This window comes from Aspergillus aculeatus, assembly GCF_001890905.1.
Source record: "Aspergillus aculeatus ATCC 16872 unplaced genomic scaffold ASPACscaffold_14, whole genome shotgun sequence".
Taxonomy (NCBI): Eukaryota; Fungi; Ascomycota; class Eurotiomycetes; order Eurotiales; family Aspergillaceae; genus Aspergillus; species Aspergillus aculeatus.
Window position 1 is genome coordinate 650,396 of NW_017962989.1, and position 16,081 is coordinate 666,476.

Sequence of the window (16,081 nt, forward strand, 5' to 3'; positions counted from 1 at the left end):
TTATCAGGCTAGCTGGATCGTATACTGTCGATTTTCTCCCTCTGCGCTCCATTCACAGGTCTTTGTTGGCCTGTGTCAGCCGGAACTATCACACTGACTCGGGACGGCTGGAGCACACTCAACGCGTCCTTCACAAGAGACATAAAAGATATGCTATCCACCGACTATGTCTTTGGCGAGTGTCTGAAGATTAGTTCAAAGCCACATGATTCGAATGGTACCTGGGGAGGCGGCCTGCTCCGACCCACAAGCTCTCAATGTCATATAGCACGAAACTAGATTGAATCAAAGCTAGTGATGAAGGAATACAACATCAAGACCCTATCTTACCATAAGCTAATCCTAGAGGAGGGTTGATGCAAACCATGTCGAGTGAGCTCTACAGCATCAGGGCGGCGCTGAATGAAGCTGGATAGCTGGGACATTTGGCCGCCCGCGATGAGAGAAGTGAAGTCCACGCTGATTGGCGGCGATCTTGGATCAGGGCTACTCGATGAGGGGGGTTCTCGGATCCGAGCTTGAATATGATATGCTAATGGACAAGGACAACCAGTCAAACCGCAAGATGCCGGAGATCAGCAAGCCGTGCTTCGGGTTGGTGGGGTTGCGATGAAGCGCATTATACCAGAGGGCCAAAACTTCAAGATGTCGACTACTATACTGTGTGGCGGGAACTGATCAGCACTTGCCACTTTTGGCAAGCCCACAGCCATCTAGTTGGTCCTTTGGGAGGGTGTTCTCCATCACGTGAGCTATTCCTAGCCCTTGTTTGAAACAATTCTGCAGCCAATTCACCTGCAAGAGGTGGGCAGGTGACTTCTATTACACCTTACCTGCCACTATTCTCTACTCAATGCTGTGCTCTCGACAAATCTATGACATGGTTGGGATGAATGTAACTAGAAGCCGATAATGGTCAAAGCTCACACCGCCCCCATGCAAGATGAGGTAAAATATCAAGTGCTATTCTCCATGAAGTGAGTGAATTTGATAGATAGGAATGAGCATTGAAGAAGTTTAAGATATTTCCAGTTCCATTATTTAGCCCAAAGACACTTCTACTGCCATTGCTCTTGAATACCCCAATTAATGCTTTCTCAAAGTCCCAGTGGTATCTGCACCCTCAAAGACCTCGCTGCACCATGAAATTCTCAGCTGCCTTGCTCAGCGTGCTAGTGCCCCTCACCTCCGCCCTAACCATCTCCCCAGCCACCACGGGCGTCAATGACCCCGCCATCAAATGCGGCAACCTAGACGTCATGGTCGTTTCTGCAGCGGATTTCCTTTAAGGTGTTCTTCCCAGCGACGTCCGCAAGTGCAGAGAGCATCCACTCGGCCGCAATAGGTACCATGAGAGTGCATCGCTGGAACCGCTAAAAGTGGTGAAGATTCGGGCCTTGGAAGGCAATACGGCTTCAGTGGAAGCACGCCCAGAACCTAAGCTGCTCAACACTTCCGAGCCACAGACCTGCTACAAGAATGCGCCGTACGGGTGCTCGAAGGGATATTGCTGGAAAGTCTGCGGGAGCAATTGCGAGTGGTCTGGACGGCCAAAAGCGAGGGGGCCGGGGCTTCGTATACTTGCAATCGGTATCAGTATTGTGGCACTGGGATGATGTATGCGTGTGGGAGACATTGTCTGAGTTGTGGGTGTGGTTGTTGAGGTTTCTGCACCATGCACCAGGTGAGTAAAGGCTAGTGAGCATGGCTAGATATGTCTTGTGCAGTGGATAGTCAGGTGCTCATAAACCTACCTAAGATCATATTCCATGCTAGAATATTTTCCACTTACATTTTTCTGACTGAGGTAGCTGGAATCACGATCACTATCATATAGACTTCCCTCAAACAGCAAGATTACATTGTTGAATGCTTTACAGTAATGTCATACTTATATGAACTAAAGTGGTTTCCGCCCCCACCAAATCTCACCTTCACTTTCTCTCTTCTCCTTTTACACTTTGTCAATTTGTTTTGCTCTTGTTGCTCACTAGATCTATTCTACTCCCGATTCTCTCTTTCTCTCTCTCTATCATCATGTACGCATCCAGTGAGATACACCTCCCCTTTTTCCGTCTCCCGGTAGAACTGCGATTGCAGATCTATGCTCTGTCGTTGAACCGCACCGTGCCCCCGCACAGCCTTCTCCGCGTCTGCCGTCAAGTGCGGGAGGAAGCACTCTCCGTTGTGCTGCGCAAAAGACGCTTCTTCGAGAGACTAGACCATCTCATAACATGGGTCCAGCAGAGCCCGGCGCATCTGCTACCTCTGGTCCGGTCGATTCACGTCAATTGCATCGTGGGCAGCCCGTTGTTCGCGGCGCCGGCACCGAAGCCATCAACATTGTGGCAAGAGATGTACCAAAGCATCGTCTCAACGGCCTCAACCCGCTTACCCTCCCCCGTGGGTCCTCTACCCGCATCTGTGGTCGCAGAAGCACTGGCCGCGCTGAGCGGGGTCCGCGACTTTGGGATCTTCGTCATGCAGAACGTCGCGCGCTCCAGCTCCCCCCAATTCCTCGCCGACCAGCGTCTGCTCCTGACCACTCTCGGGACCCGCATGCCGCAGATCCAGAAACTGGAGTTGGACATCGACTTCGTTCCCCTGGACTTTCTGCGTTGGTTCGCCGCCGAGCTGCATCACCTGACAATCTCAGGCTACGCCGCGCCCTCGGACAACAACAACGACGATGACAAGGAAACAAACAGCATCGCCACATTCCGGGACCTCAGACACCTTCAAAGCTTGACGCTGCTGAACGAGATGAACACGTTGCGGGACCGCGTGGTCGACAAGGATGTGTCCCGCCTCGCTCCGCTTGTCGCCGTGACGCCGGAAGTGGTGCGGGAGATGCATCCGCTGCAGGGGTTCGCGATCACGAGCTTGCACGATCAACAATTCGAGTCCCACTTCCTGACGGCAGCAATGATCCGCGCGCTACTGCATACGCATGCGGATACCTTACTGAAACTTGAGATCTGGAGCGACGGCCAGGTGACGGATGAGGTGGCCGTCGAGTTGACGCGATTGTTGCCGCGGTTGGCCCAGTTGAGAACTTTGAGGCTGCATTTCCGGTATTCTCAGGCTCTAGGCCGTAATCTCGAAGAGTTTGTGCTGCCCACTGTCGAAAGTGCTGATCTGCAGTGCGAGAAGTGCTAGTCAAGCGTTCTCCCATCGGTCTATACATACGAAACAAGGTTGAAGCACCAACGATCAAACAAATACACGGTATGCTGCCATTCAGCGTCTCTTCCGCTGTCAACTATAGATACATGATAATTACTACATCTAGACATCTTCACGAATGTCTTCTTTCTCTCTCTAGTTCTCTATACAGCTTCCTTCATTCCCCTAGTCTCATTCTTTCCCAACCCTAGCACCAGACACCTACCTCAGAGTAGGATACTCCGCCTTAGCCAAAGTCTTCACCTGGGAATACCCCGTGCCAGGCGGCACGGACCCGTACACCGCATCGCCCTTGGTCCACATCACCTCCTGCTTGTTGGTAGTGGGATCGACCTTGATGATCTGCTGCACCTTGGAGTTCCGGGTCAGGGCGGGATACTCATACACATTCCACACGTTGGTCACGGGGTTGGTGCCGTCGTTGGCCTCGGGCGTGAAGAAGTAGACTGTGCCGGTGCAGCTCTCACCCATCGCCTGGGACAGCAGGGACGCCCAGACGGTCTGCGCGTTGATCTGCTGCGCCGGGTTGGCCGGATCCGGCAGCGTCTCGACCAGGTTGGCCGACAGCATCGCGCTGTGGTAGTACGGCTCCAGCACGTTGCCCCAGACGATGCTCATCTGGCTGGCCGCGCTGGCGGGCTTGTTCTGCGTCCACCAGTCCTGCGCCAGGGTCTGGCCCGTTGCGCCGCCGAGCCCGAGGTAGAAGAGGCAGGTGTTGCTGTCCAGCGGGTAGGTGCTCTGGCTGCTGATTGCTTGGTTAAGGGTGTCCATGCTGAAAGTGTAGGTGTTTGTCTTGGGGGGGTTGGTGGCCGGTTTGCTGGTTTTGCTGGAAGCGCAGCCTCTCTTGGCGAGAGCGTTCTCTGGGTGGACGGGGATGAGGTCGGAGGTGGTTACGGGGAGGGCGTGGGTGAGCTGGAGGAGGAAGAGGAGGGTGGCGAGCGCTAGGGCTAGCAGGCGGGTGGACTGGTGAGTGAGGGAACGCATCGTGGGGATGATGCTCGAAGGATGGGATCAATGAGTGTGGTGGCAGTTGGCAGTACTGCTTGTCTATGCGAGGGACCAAAACGAGGGACTGGGTTGTGATTGCAAACAGCAAATGAGTGTATGAGTGAGGAAAGGATCTTAGGCTTGCTACTGGGGGATGTAATTGCTTCGTCCCTTGAACGGCTTTATAGCACCTGCATCTCGGGTATCTCGGGGCTGATCACTCTTCAGAAGCCATGAATCACAACAGCCCCTTAGATGCGATAAATCACCACCCCGGGGCGGCTGAGTTGGGGCCATATTCATCCTCTGTTCCAGTCGCTACGACTAGATTTACAAGACAAGGAACAGGATTCTCAATCAGAGGGGTTGATTCCCTTTCTGGGCACGTTTCTCGGTGTTCCTGGGGCAGCCAGGGTAACCCAAGTCGAGAACGGCTGGTGCATGGGATGAAGCGAGAGATGCCGTTTCAGCTAGGCCCCTCGACATCACGCCATGCAGAGGAGTCGCGCTGTCGTTTGATTTCAGGTTGGGGCGATCCTTCGGGCCTTATAATCACGGAAACGCGTGTGGGATTCTAAACTTGGCTCTTAGTGGTGGGGGCCAAGCCATATACAAAGATTCGATGTCTTCCCGTGCTGACAGGACCGAGAGCCCCCATGCAGGTACGATTAAGAGCCTCAAGCAGTTGAATGCCTCGCTTCGACTCCTTTTCCTTGGGGGCCATAGATCCCGTAGCCGGAGGTGAGCATGAATCAGGATGGGAGAGCATCCCCGGCCGAGGATTCCCAGAATAGCGGGAGAGATATAAGAGCCCCCCCCGCTCAATGTTCTTGGTCGACTCAGCAGCATCTCGCCTATAGTCACTCGTTCCAGTCATTCATTAGCTTCTTGAAAATTTTTCATCATGAGATTCCTCTTTGTGCTCCTACTGGTGGTTCAGCTGGCCTCCGCCCTGTTCGGAATTGGAGGGAAGTCCAGTAAGAAGACAACCACCAAGCAAGTGGCTGCCACCACAACCAAAGCGACGACGACCACTACCCATGCCCCGACAACTACAACTACAACCAAGGCCACCACTACCACCACCACCACTACTTCAACTACAACTTCAACTACCACCTCAGCTCCATCTTCCACCACAACCACAACCACAACCACAACCACAACCACAACCACAACCAAGCCCACCACTTCTTCAACTACGACCTCGTCCACCACCTCAACCACCACCATTCTCCCCACAACCTCCACAACCACCACCCACCCTACTCCCAGCACCAGCAGCACCAGCACCAGCACCACAGCCCTAACATCAACAACCACAACCCACCCCGACCCCTCCACGGCCCTAACCTCAACAACCAAACCCACCACCTCCACGGCCATAACCTCAACAACCAAACCCACCACCTCCACCGCAATAAAATCCACAACCACCGACCCCAACCCCTCCACCAGCGTCGTCACCACCCACACCACGAACACAAACTCACACTCGGCCTCCTCCGCCATCGTCCAGCCCGGCACAACAACCACAACACACACCGTCGCCCCCTCCGAGAGTGCAACACACACCCTCACCTCCTCTTCTAAATCCACCATCACGCCAGCGACCACGATCACCTTCTCCTCCGCCCACCTCTCCATCACCTCTTCCTCGGCCATCCCCTCCTCCTCTGCCGTCTCCGTCGACTCCGCCCTCTACGCGTACTACTCGTCGTTGATCTCGCTTGCGTCCGTCTACGACGAGGCCAGCGCCTGCGAGTACGTCGCCTCGTCGACGGGTGTGGCTGTCGCTGCTGCGTCGAGTACGGCGTGATCGGGGTTAGAGCGGGGGGGGATTTGCTAGATGGCCTCGTCGGTGTGAAGACAAGGGGTTGTCGTTTCTCTTTTGTTCCTTTCTTGACATTTTTCTTTGTTTCTTAAAGGGTAGGAGGAGAGTGGGAGGTTTTTACGATACGAGCCGTTGGGGGTTGTGTAGAAGAGACAGGGGGAAGGGGAAGGGAAGGGGGGTATGTATTCTAGAATGTATTGAGATTGAGTTGCGCTGTGTCTCTCCCGGCGGGAATCATCTTTATGAATAGATTCATGTTTTTGGTAATCTATATAACAGTAATCCAATGTACATCTTCAGTTGTTGTTGTTATTATTGTGATTTTTGTTGTTGTCTCTAGGTCGATTATGTTCGGTGTCTGTTCATTTCTCTTCTCCTGGTATTCAGGCTATTATACTGGACACACTGTCTTGGACCGGTAATTTGTGATAATTGATAACTTTCACGATGGATTTATTTTCTACACAGGTATTGAGGTGCTACCAAACCACGCCAAATAGGTGGGGGTGTAGTGGCGGGGTAGGGGCGGAGGGGGAGAGTGTCAGCGACACCGCGGGCAAAGGGTTGGGCTAGACTAGGGCTGGAGCTCAATCCGACGGGGCCGGTCCGTAGTCCGCAGGCGGGTGTGTGCATCTGCAGACTGCGAATGGGATGATCTACTTACTACCTTGCGGTAAGAGCAAAGCGGGTTTGTTACCCGTATGAGGTAGGGTTAAGGAGTTGATTGTAAGAAAATACGTAGGTAAGGTCTTCTCCGAATCAAACTCTCTAATTTGAAGAGTAGGGCGTAATTTGAGAGAAGGCCTCGGTTCTATGATGCTCTTTACTTCAAGGGGAACAGAGTCGAGGTCATCGCATGAGAACAAAAAGCCGTGCATGTGAAACAGTAGGTCGAGGTTGGGGGCCATAATCTTTTGTTGTGGTGGTAAAAATGTATTGGTAGAAACTTCTTGAAGTTGAGTCTAAACGAAAGAAAAAGCAGTTTTAAAAATGTCTCTGGCGGGGTCTCTCAGGGCGATGCGATGCGCGCGGAAGGATGCCCACCTTAAACAACAGCACACCCCTTAAGACAGAGAGAGGGGATCGCACGATCACAGCGGAAAGGCCTCCGTGAACACTTCTGGCCATCGGTCCGAGCCATCCGTGCGCCCGTAGGCCTGCAGCGCGCGGGTGATCTCGTGGGGGTGCCAGGAGATGTCGGCGGTGTTGATGTCCTGTCGCTTCAGCGGTGGTCGCGGGTCTAGGCGCGCTAGTTGCCCGAGCATGCGGTTTGGTATGTGCATGTTAAAAAGAGGTCCGCCGAAGTGCCGAAAGTCCTCAAGCCGGGGCGCATGCGGCAGGATGCAACTAATCACCAAGTCATTCACCATCGCCGCGGCGTCCTTCGCGCCGGGCATGTAGACAGCCAGCTGCGTGAGGTGGCCCCAGTGAGCGGAGAACTTGTCGCGGAGCCCCGCGAGGTTGAATGGATTCCGAGGAACGATCGAGTAATCCTCACTCCAGCCTGGGCACTTCCCGTTGGAATACAGCGCGCACAGGGTTAAGGCCTGAAGCTTGAGCGCTTGTGGGACTGGATTGTCATGCAGGATCCGGCCCAGCGTGATCAGACAGAATTCGGGAAGACCCTTGGGGTGGAAGAGGTAGGGTGAGAATTCGAAGATCAGCTGCCGCGCACATTGCAGCGCTCGGTACTGCCCGGGCAGAGCGCGAGGCGCAAGGGCCTCTGCGCCGTCTGGGCGGATGCATACGCGTCCTGGATCTTCCGGGTCGACATGGATGGAGAACGGGCGCAGGCGGCTACATTGCCAGGGTGAGGTGGTCTTGGCTTTGAGTGCCTTGGACACGCACCGCAAAGCACTGAGAGAATAGTCGTCCAGGAACTCGGTGATGAGCCAGAAGAGCTCGAGTGGGAGATTGTCCAGAGTATGGGAAGCCTTGAAGTGTATGATCCGCCTGTCGAGAGTACGAGGAGCCATAATGTGTGGGATCCGACTGTAGGTGGTGGCCTTGCTCGAGTAATCAGTGCGTCTCGTAGGGCTATTTCTATCCACGCGGACGTCCTCAACTCGTAATTTTCGCAGAAGATCTCCATCCATCATGACATTTAGCTGAGAACCCTCGCTGGATAGATTGTGATTTCCGAGAATTGTTACTGTTTGATGGGATTGTCCTTTTCGGTATGAGTAAAGGGCTGTAAAGAGGCGGCTAGCGACAGCGGGAGCATACTCGTGAGAGGATACTGGCATGTATAGCTAGATTCGTTGAGCACAGCTGAGATCTGTGTATTGTTTGCATCGCGAGCGCGAAGCCGGCTGCGCATATCAGTAGCGCGGAAGTGATCTCGACTAGAGCACAACTCACGAATAGAAGTATTCGTATCCTAATTCGGGCGCAATCCGTGTACCGGAGAGCGTCAGTTTCTACCCTCCGCCCCTGTGAACCGTAACCGCTTCTCTCCCCGGCGGACTCTCCACAGATTGGTTGATCGGAGAAGGTCATGGCAATCACGAACCGTCCAACCCCATACAGACAGAAAGGCCTCGGTGACTTCCCATCCCATGGGGTCCCACGGATCCGTCCACACCAGAATCCCCGTCGCCTCCAAATCACGACCACACATATCGTGACATAGCTGATCCTCATCGATGCAGTCCTGCGCCAGAATTAGAGCATCGCGCAGGTGGGGGAAAGGAAACAGATCCAGCCATGGATGGTGCGGCACGCGGCGCTGAATGGCCGTTGGCTCCAATGCTGGCGGGAGCTGCCTCTGTGGGTAGGATTGACTCGACGGGGAGGCAGGCCCCTGTATTGTAAATGCCGATTGGGCCTCCTCATGCGTGTCTTCCTCACCGTAGCCTAGAACTGTGAGGTTGGTATGCATCGCTCGCAGCATATTGAGCCGGGTCACTCCCAGGCGCAGGCTTTCAACCGGAGAGCCACAAGCCGCAGACGCCAGAGCCATGGCTGCCGTCTCCAATTGCTGCAGCTTTTGCGCAGTGTTTCGGGCGTCTGGACCGAGAATGTGTAGGTCCTGTGTTATGCCCAGGAGTAATTGCACGAGGTCAGCCGGTCGAACGGCCAGGGTTGGCGGTTGTTCAGCAGCGCAACTACCTGACTGAGATTCTCGAATACGACGCCCTACCTGTTTGGTAAGTCGAGACAATCACAGCAGGACTCATGCCCCCGAATCAGGGAGTACTTACGTCGCGCGCGCTGGTTGAGTCGATTCTGTAATCTGCGTCTTAGCGATGGCTCCAGTATGCCAAGCCAGCTATCCGGAGGCATGGTGCCGGTAGCCAATGCTTGGCTTTGTGATCCTTCGGACATTATAATTCGATTCTAGTCAAAGCAAGAAAAACAAATATCCGGAGTCAGAAAGAATTCACTTTTGGGTTTGGTGGTTGTTTGGTGGGAAGATCCGAGCCCAGGATTTGATGTCCGAAGCTGAAGAGTTGGGTGGTGCCTGAGGCAGTTCGGCGATATCGGTGATACGCACTGTTAATACCGGAGTGAAAGTTGATCAATCCTTGCAAATCTCTCAATTCCTTGAATCATCATGGAGAATGTTGCCGGGTCAAACTAATGATCGGCCTTCAAAACAAAGTTCCCAAGGAACGAAGCTTGCTAACGAAAGATCCAGGGATCCACGAATATCCCGGGCCACCTTCTCCGCCCAATTATCCATCCACCACTGCCCGCGCAGGCGATGCATCAACGCACAGAAAAGGGCCAGAATTACCATCGCAAATGGCTCCCTCTCGCCCAGGAGGTCCAAGAACTCTGGTGGAAGGGCAAAGATCCACCAAAACAGGGCTGTGATGATCCCGTCCTCACTCTCTTTGGAGGTGCTCTCGAATGCCGTCCGGAGTTGACCGAGGACTGGTCCATACACTTTGCTGGGGTGATGCGAATTGCCCTCCCTTAACCGCCCGTTCAGCAGGGAAAGCTCCCGAAGGGCCGCATCCAGAAAAGATGGCAACGTGAACACCCGAGTATGGGTGCTCGATTGCCCGACCGGGGCGGCCGTGGCGAGGATCGCTAGGTCGCTTGCTTGCACCCACTCGGAGACTGCGACTAAGATCTTCAGCGAGGCACGGCTCATATGGAAGATCTGGAGTAAGTCATCGTACGGGGTCGAGGGCTGCCCTGCTCCTACTCCTCCTCCCCCTCCTCCTCCTCCTCCGCCGCCGCTGTCACTGAGTAGAGGCAGCGCAAAGGTGAAGATGATGATGATGTTGGAGAGGGCGTAGGCTGCGCTGGCGTTGGCCTCGCTGAGAGCCTCGATGTTGCGGACGCCGGAGATGGATTTGTGGTGATGCCACTGCGCAATGTCGAGGTAGTCCTTGCGCTGGGGATGGGTGTGGAGGAATGCCAGGTGCAGTGCGGAGAGGGCGAGGATGCCGTGCATCAGCGCGGGATCGTGGACCGCCCTTCGGGGGATGACGGATTTCCAGATCCATTCCACGGCGTGGTTTCGAGAAAGGGTCGCATAAGTGTGCGTGCACCATTGCACCATTAGTTCTAGTTCTTGGGGGTTGAGGGAGGGCCCAGCCTTGCAGGGGAGTGGTGGTTGTGTGGGGATCGTAGTGGTCTTCTCCGGCAAGGTAGTGGCTGTGGCTGTGCTCGCTGTTCCGCTATTGGGAGGGGCGGAGGAAGAGGCTGTGAACATTGCTCGATAACTACAGGGTAAGTCTTTGGATTTGCATCGCAAGCAGATCGGTTGGTGCTCATCGCACTACAGCAGTGAGTGGTATATTAGCTCTGTAGACTTTGGGAATGTCGGTTGTTGTGGTGACTATCGTACTGTAGCTTACCTTCACTCGTCGCTGCTTGCATTGCAGACAGCCATGCCGGGATTTACTATGGGCACGACGCGATGGCATATGGAATGAGCTCAAGTCGGAAGACAGAATAAAATATCAGGATGTCAATGAGATTCAAAGCTATGATAGAGGAGAATGTAGAACCGTAGGCAATAAATAGGTTTGATAGGAGGTGGGGCAGTTGCGGGAAATTGGGGTGAGAGATGGAAATGATGGGGTCGGGTTGTCGGGGGTACCGGCTTTATTAAATACTGTCGCAGAAAATGGTTCCACGGCGGTTTCCAGTACTTCCTGCCATGCCATGCCCGCAAACCTTCCTGTCTAGCCCTTGTATGTGTAGCCATCCAAGCTCGCATTGAGCAAAGAAGAGAGGAACTTGAGTGAAATTTAGAGACGTAGGCCCGTCAGATCGTGACCTGTTCGCCTCGCTCGCTCGATTAGCCGCATAGTCTAACATTCAGTAAGGGTTTTATCCGACCGTTCATGGATGAGACGCTGGTCTCAAGGTAGCTTCGAGATTTTCGAGTGCCCGCAGTCGTATTGATCGCATATACTGTTGCTGTTCGGCTGATGCTTCATACACCGATTTGCCCTCCGGCGGGGAATAAAAGGAGGCGAGACCTGCTCCAAGAGCCGTGACGGCTAAACAGCAGACAATCACGATCACGATAATAGCCAGGTTGGTGAGAGCCATTGGGAGGAGTTGACGAAGGCTGGTGCGAGCGATTTTTGAGTGCCATGCTACTCGACAGGGCTCGGCTCTACTTTTATACCTACTTTGAAGATATATGCTCATGCTGAACCAGTGCTCTACGGACTGCACTTCCACAATTGAAACTCACTTTTTCTTCATCTCATCTATCAACCTGAGCGTGCTAAAATTGGCTGGTATCAGAAATATCAGAAACTTGCGTACACTACACCAGATACGGTATTCTAACCGTGGACAACTCCACATGTTTCAGAAAGCAGCTGTAAAATCTCCGATCGGCAGTCGATAAACGAGAACTGGAAACTTTAAACTTCGACTGCCGTACACCTTGCCTAATCAGGTATGGTGTACCTACACCCCGAATCATTTCCATACAAAGATCATTGTCGAGCCAAGAATTCATACTCCAACATTGAGTCGATACCTCAACGATACTTCATCAACCACTATATAAGCACTATGTCGTTGCTCAAAAATTCTCAAAATGCAGTTCTCACAGCCTTCAACTTCATTCTCGCATATCCCCTTCCATTTTCTCCAAAATGTCCGATTCATTTGTTCTGTACCGCTATGACCCGTCCTATGCGGCAGCCATTATCTTCACCATCGGCTTCCTAGTCACAGGACTGGGACATACCTGGCAGGCCACTCGGTCAGGGAGTCGCTTCATGACCCCATTTATCATCGGCATTGCCTGTAAGCCTCCTTCCCTTCCTGCAACACCGGAAAGTCCGAGCAAGCCTCGACCCTAACAACCAGATAGTCGAAACCCTAGGCTACGCTCTCCGCGCCGTCAGCGCAAAGCAGACCCCGAACTGGTCCGTCGCCCCCTACGCAGGCCAAAGCCTCCTTCTCCTCCTGGGTCCCTCTCTCCTTGCAGCATCAATCTACATGATCCTGGGTCGCATCATCCGCCTGGTCGACGGGGACACCCGCGCGCCCATCCGCCCCACCAAACTCACTAAGATCTTCGTTACCGGCGACGTTCTTTCTTTTCTGTTCCAAAGCGGCGGCGGCGGCATTCTCGCCCAAGCCAAGACCCCCAGCAAAGTCAAGCTGGGCGAGCGGATGATCATCATCGGGCTGTTCGTGCAAATCGTCTTCTTCGGGGTCTTCATGGGGGTGTCCGGCGCCTTTCATCGGAAGATTCGCGAACGCCCGACGGAGAAGTCGATGGGGCTGGCGGTGCGTTGGGAACGACTTTTGATGGTTCTGTATGCGGTCAGTGCACTGATCATGGTCCGGTCGATCTACCGCGTGGCGGAGTATATACAGGGGAGTCAAGGGAGTTTGCAGGGTCATGAGGTGTTTATTTATGTGTTTGATGCGACGTTGATGTTGTTGGGGTGTTTGGCGTTGAATGTCTGTCATCCGAGTCAGGTGCTGCGGGAGAAGGGGTTCTATGAAGAGCCCTTGGTGTGAGGGAACTGCGTGATTCGCCCCTACGAAGTGAAATCTCCGACTGTTAGCATTGATTACTGGATGCGACTGTAGTTCTATGGTTAAGCCTCACAATCGAAGAATCATATACATATTGTCAGCGAGGGCGCAGTCCTAAGTGGACTCAAAATAACGTTCACCCGACGGAGAGGGTAGGGCTAGGAGGCTTCTGACTCCCACTAACCTTTCTGAACTACAGTCTTCAAGGTAGCTAAATCTCTTCAATCACCTAGTGGTCTTGAGAAGTCCGATTTAAGTTGAGGCTAACTCCAAACCTGTAGCTAGGCGATTGGCCGAGGGGAAAATGTAGCCGTCAGTGAACTTGTTGGTTCCCATGGAGAGAACTGCGAACTGAATCAAATGCACTCACTGGCCTTCCAAGAAAAGAACTCTGTCTCATTGTCGAGAGAGATATTTCTAGATCCTAGCAAAGAGACCATGATGGTATACTTCATGCATTGCATGAGTAAGGGGCCTGCTGAGGTATTGGTGGTTGTGTCACACCTGGATGCCTGACTAGATGTTGAATGTGTCTGATGAGATAAGCACAATTAAGTTACTCATCTCATACTTTAATTTAAAGAAAAAGTACGGGTGCTAACTGAGGACGATTAGGGGATGGGACTCCGCAGTCTCAGCATAAAAAGCCGATCGATTGCATTAAATAGCTAGATGTCAACATGGTCACATCCCCAGGCCCTAGGGCGCGGGGTTGGCTTGTCGCATTCGACAGTGGCAGAAATTAGTAATATGACAACTATCCGACTGTTCGCCGATCATTCGCTCTAAAGAGCTGCTGTGCGTAGAGTAGAGAGACATACAATCTATGGCGACGATTCATGGTCGAGGATTGGTACAGCGATTACTAAACCTTTGCTTGCCAACCTCTTCGTAGCTTGACTCTCTGCTGAGCACCCTGCGCAGGGCGGGGGTAGTTCCTGGTTGTACCCCAGGTAGTCATCGTATTCACTCATGTCCTCATCACGAAGGAATGCCACCTGGCCGACCATCATAGATTGATGCTGCTCCAGGTTTTAAATCCCGAGAGCTGCCGGTAGCTTGATCCCTGTCATGGCCCGGTGAGAGAGTCGAAAATTTCGAAAACTCGAAACTACCTTCGGCAAGATGAGCTATTTAGGCACGTACTGGGATAAGAGTATGAATTTCAGCCGCTGTAAGCGCGCTTCAAGCCTGAAGAAGGCTAACTATAAACAGCTTTGCAAATCCCCATCCCCGTTCTTACGCACATTTCTCCTCCCGCTCTCTCAACATCACCGGGCATTCTCCGAGAGCAAGCATCTGATGGCCATCATTCATTCGCAAAGCCAACTCAACCCGTCAATTGAGGATACACTAAGTAAACAGGCCACTCATTCTGCATTGCGTCGCGTGGAAGAGAGACCGCATTTCCAAACCCATGAAAACATTCACAGTTTCCCACAGAATGATGACGCTCGCAACACTGCCGGTAGCCTAAGCTCCGGACTCGACGTGGAAGGGGCAGAGCATCGGGTTATGCAGGGTACACCCACCGACTTGTCTAGTCTTGCCAATGAAATGGTCTTTGTTTTCCTGTGCTCCATGGGCCTCTTACTCTTTGGGGTATTCCTCGGAGACGTTCTCGTGAATCAGCTCATCTTTCCCCGCTTGTTGCGTGTCACCGAAGGTGGTACACCTTTGCTGGTGGGTTCGTTTTTGTTAGCAAATGAAGTGGCTGTGATCATCGCCGGGTCGGTGGCCGACCTCTCGGACCCGAAACCGCCTATGACACTCGCCTTCAACTGGCTATTCATCTGGAATCTGGTCTTGGTGTTCAGCATTCACCCAGCACGCGCGGTGCGAGCCATGCAGGGAGTGGCCGTGGGGGTACTCCAGGCCTCCCCCATGAGCCTGGGCCGACTGTACGCGCCCGGGGTCCGCAAGAATCGGATCATCTCCTTGATGACGGCGATGGCTCCCATCGGGTTCTTGATCGGATGCCTCAAGGGTGGTGCGCTGGCGGCCCATCTGCCCTAGATCTTCGCCGCCAATGCCATCCCCTGTGGCCTCTGCGTCATGGCGTCGATTAGGTGCATTCCCTCATTCCCTCATTCACACCCCCGAGCAATAAATCGATCCTCAAAGACTTCGATGCCCTGGGGGCACTCTGCGCTGCAGCAGGCTGCGGACTCGTGGTCTTCGACCTGAACCAAGGCGCCCCCAGCGGCTGGCAGCCATATAGGTATTCCACCATCATCGCCGGGATGCTCTGTTTTGGGCTGTTCTATCTGGCCGAGCAGCGGGCCGCACGCCCGTTGACCAACACCCGTCTCTGGACAACTCCAGGGTTCACCCCATTGACAATCTCCTACTTCCTAGGCTATGGCGTCTATATCGGCGGCTGGATGTTATACGCCGTGTGTTTTTTTTTCTTTTTTTTCCACTCAGGAGAAAGCCCCCATCACGGTCGCACCATACCTAATCGCCAATCTGGTGTCTGGGATCGCAGCTATCTGGGTGGTCTCGCGTACGCTGTACATCGTTCCCGGTCACTGGCTGCTTGCTGTTGGGATGATCGCCTTTACTATGGCTACTGGGCGCTGGCTATGCCGGGAATCATTCTTGTTATATTCGGGCCTGATCTGACTTTTGCTGCTGCCTCTACTTTTATCACCTCGAGCGTGCCGAAATCATTTCAAGGCGCCCGCGGGCAGTCTGTTGGTGACCAACCAGAATCTGTCTGCGGCCATTGGGACCGCTCTTGCGGATGCCGTTGGGCAGCGCGTGAATCACGGCGCTGGGTTAATGCCCCAAGATATAGCACGAATTGCCCATCTGCAGCCGGAACGGAAGATGGATACCAGGGTAAGCTAAAGCATAAAGTAAGTTTTGCAAATTTTCGTGCTCACAGCTGCGATAGCTTGCACCATCCCCCCTCCTACAGCCACGAGTCATGCCCGAGTGATGCAGGCGTGAGGGTGAATCTTCAGCCCTAACCGGGTTTGGCTTTCTGGGACTAGCGGCCAGATCCTTCAGGGTTTCCCCCTCATCTTTTGCATGGTCTCGCCACCATGGAAAAGTCCCATTGGTGAGCTCGGATAGTCTAGACTGTTTTTATTC

General features: G+C 53.5%; 7 protein-coding genes across 7 annotated transcripts; 3 read left to right on the plus strand and 4 right to left on the minus strand.

The window, feature by feature from the left end:
- Window positions 1-3,387: 3,387 nt before the first annotated feature.
- On the minus strand, window positions 3,388-4,318 carry ASPACDRAFT_1858691 (uncharacterized protein; the record flags this gene model as incomplete). Its single annotated transcript, XM_020197631.1, has 1 exon — window positions 3,388-4,318. The coding sequence occupies exon 1, from the start codon at window positions 4,168-4,170 to the stop codon at window positions 3,388-3,390; it is 783 nt and encodes a 260-aa protein (XP_020053574.1). The 5' UTR covers window positions 4,171-4,318.
- A 759-nt stretch (window positions 4,319-5,077) lies between these two features.
- On the plus strand, window positions 5,078-5,992 carry ASPACDRAFT_46090 (uncharacterized protein; the record flags this gene model as incomplete). The annotated part of the gene is made up of 1 exon (XM_020201734.1): window positions 5,078-5,992. The coding sequence occupies one exon, from the start codon at window positions 5,078-5,080 to the stop codon at window positions 5,990-5,992; it is 915 nt and encodes a 304-aa protein (XP_020053575.1).
- Window positions 5,993-6,790: 798 nt separating this feature from the next.
- Window positions 6,791-8,267, minus strand: ASPACDRAFT_124111 (uncharacterized protein). The gene is made up of 2 exons (XM_020196711.1): window positions 8,234-8,267; window positions 6,791-8,177 (listed from the first exon to the last, which is right to left on the minus strand). The coding sequence occupies exon 2, from the start codon at window positions 8,104-8,106 to the stop codon at window positions 7,099-7,101; it is 1,008 nt and encodes a 335-aa protein (XP_020053576.1). The 5' UTR covers window positions 8,107-8,177; window positions 8,234-8,267; the 3' UTR covers window positions 6,791-7,098.
- Window positions 8,268-8,450: 183 nt separating this feature from the next.
- ASPACDRAFT_8880 (DUF3425 domain-containing protein) lies at window positions 8,451-8,942 on the minus strand (the record flags this gene model as incomplete). Its single annotated transcript, XM_020206123.1, has 1 exon — window positions 8,451-8,942. A coding segment is annotated over one exon (492 nt), but the record flags the coding sequence as incomplete, so codon positions are not given.
- A 432-nt stretch (window positions 8,943-9,374) lies between these two features.
- Window positions 9,375-10,724, minus strand: ASPACDRAFT_1858694 (uncharacterized protein). Its single transcript, XM_020197632.1, has one exon. It carries the CDS (start codon window positions 10,674-10,676, stop codon window positions 9,582-9,584), a length of 1,095 nt encoding a protein of 364 aa, XP_020053578.1. The 5' UTR covers window positions 10,677-10,724; the 3' UTR covers window positions 9,375-9,581.
- A 1,360-nt stretch (window positions 10,725-12,084) lies between these two features.
- Window positions 12,085-12,964, plus strand: ASPACDRAFT_53997 (RTA1 domain-containing protein; the record flags this gene model as incomplete). Its single annotated transcript, XM_020202816.1, has 2 exons — window positions 12,085-12,238; window positions 12,306-12,964. 2 exons carry the CDS (start codon window positions 12,085-12,087, stop codon window positions 12,962-12,964), a joined length of 813 nt encoding a protein of 270 aa, XP_020053579.1.
- Window positions 12,965-14,107: 1,143 nt separating this feature from the next.
- ASPACDRAFT_46094 (uncharacterized protein) lies at window positions 14,108-15,926 on the plus strand (the record flags this gene model as incomplete). Its single annotated transcript, XM_020201735.1, has 4 exons — window positions 14,108-14,972; window positions 15,107-15,378; window positions 15,662-15,826; window positions 15,882-15,926. The coding sequence occupies 4 exons, from the start codon at window positions 14,108-14,110 to the stop codon at window positions 15,924-15,926; spliced, it is 1,347 nt and encodes a 448-aa protein (XP_020053580.1).
- Between the last annotated feature and the right edge of the window lie 155 nt (window positions 15,927-16,081).

Excerpts from the sequence above, each read along its gene's own strand:
- ASPACDRAFT_1858694 (XM_020197632.1), bottom strand. The coding sequence starts at position 10,676 with ATGTTCACAGCCTCTTCCTCCGCCCCTCCCAATAGCGGAACAGCGAGC.
- ASPACDRAFT_124111 (XM_020196711.1), bottom strand. The coding sequence starts at position 8,106 with ATGATGGATGGAGATCTTCTGCGAAAATTACGAGTTGAGGACGTCCGC.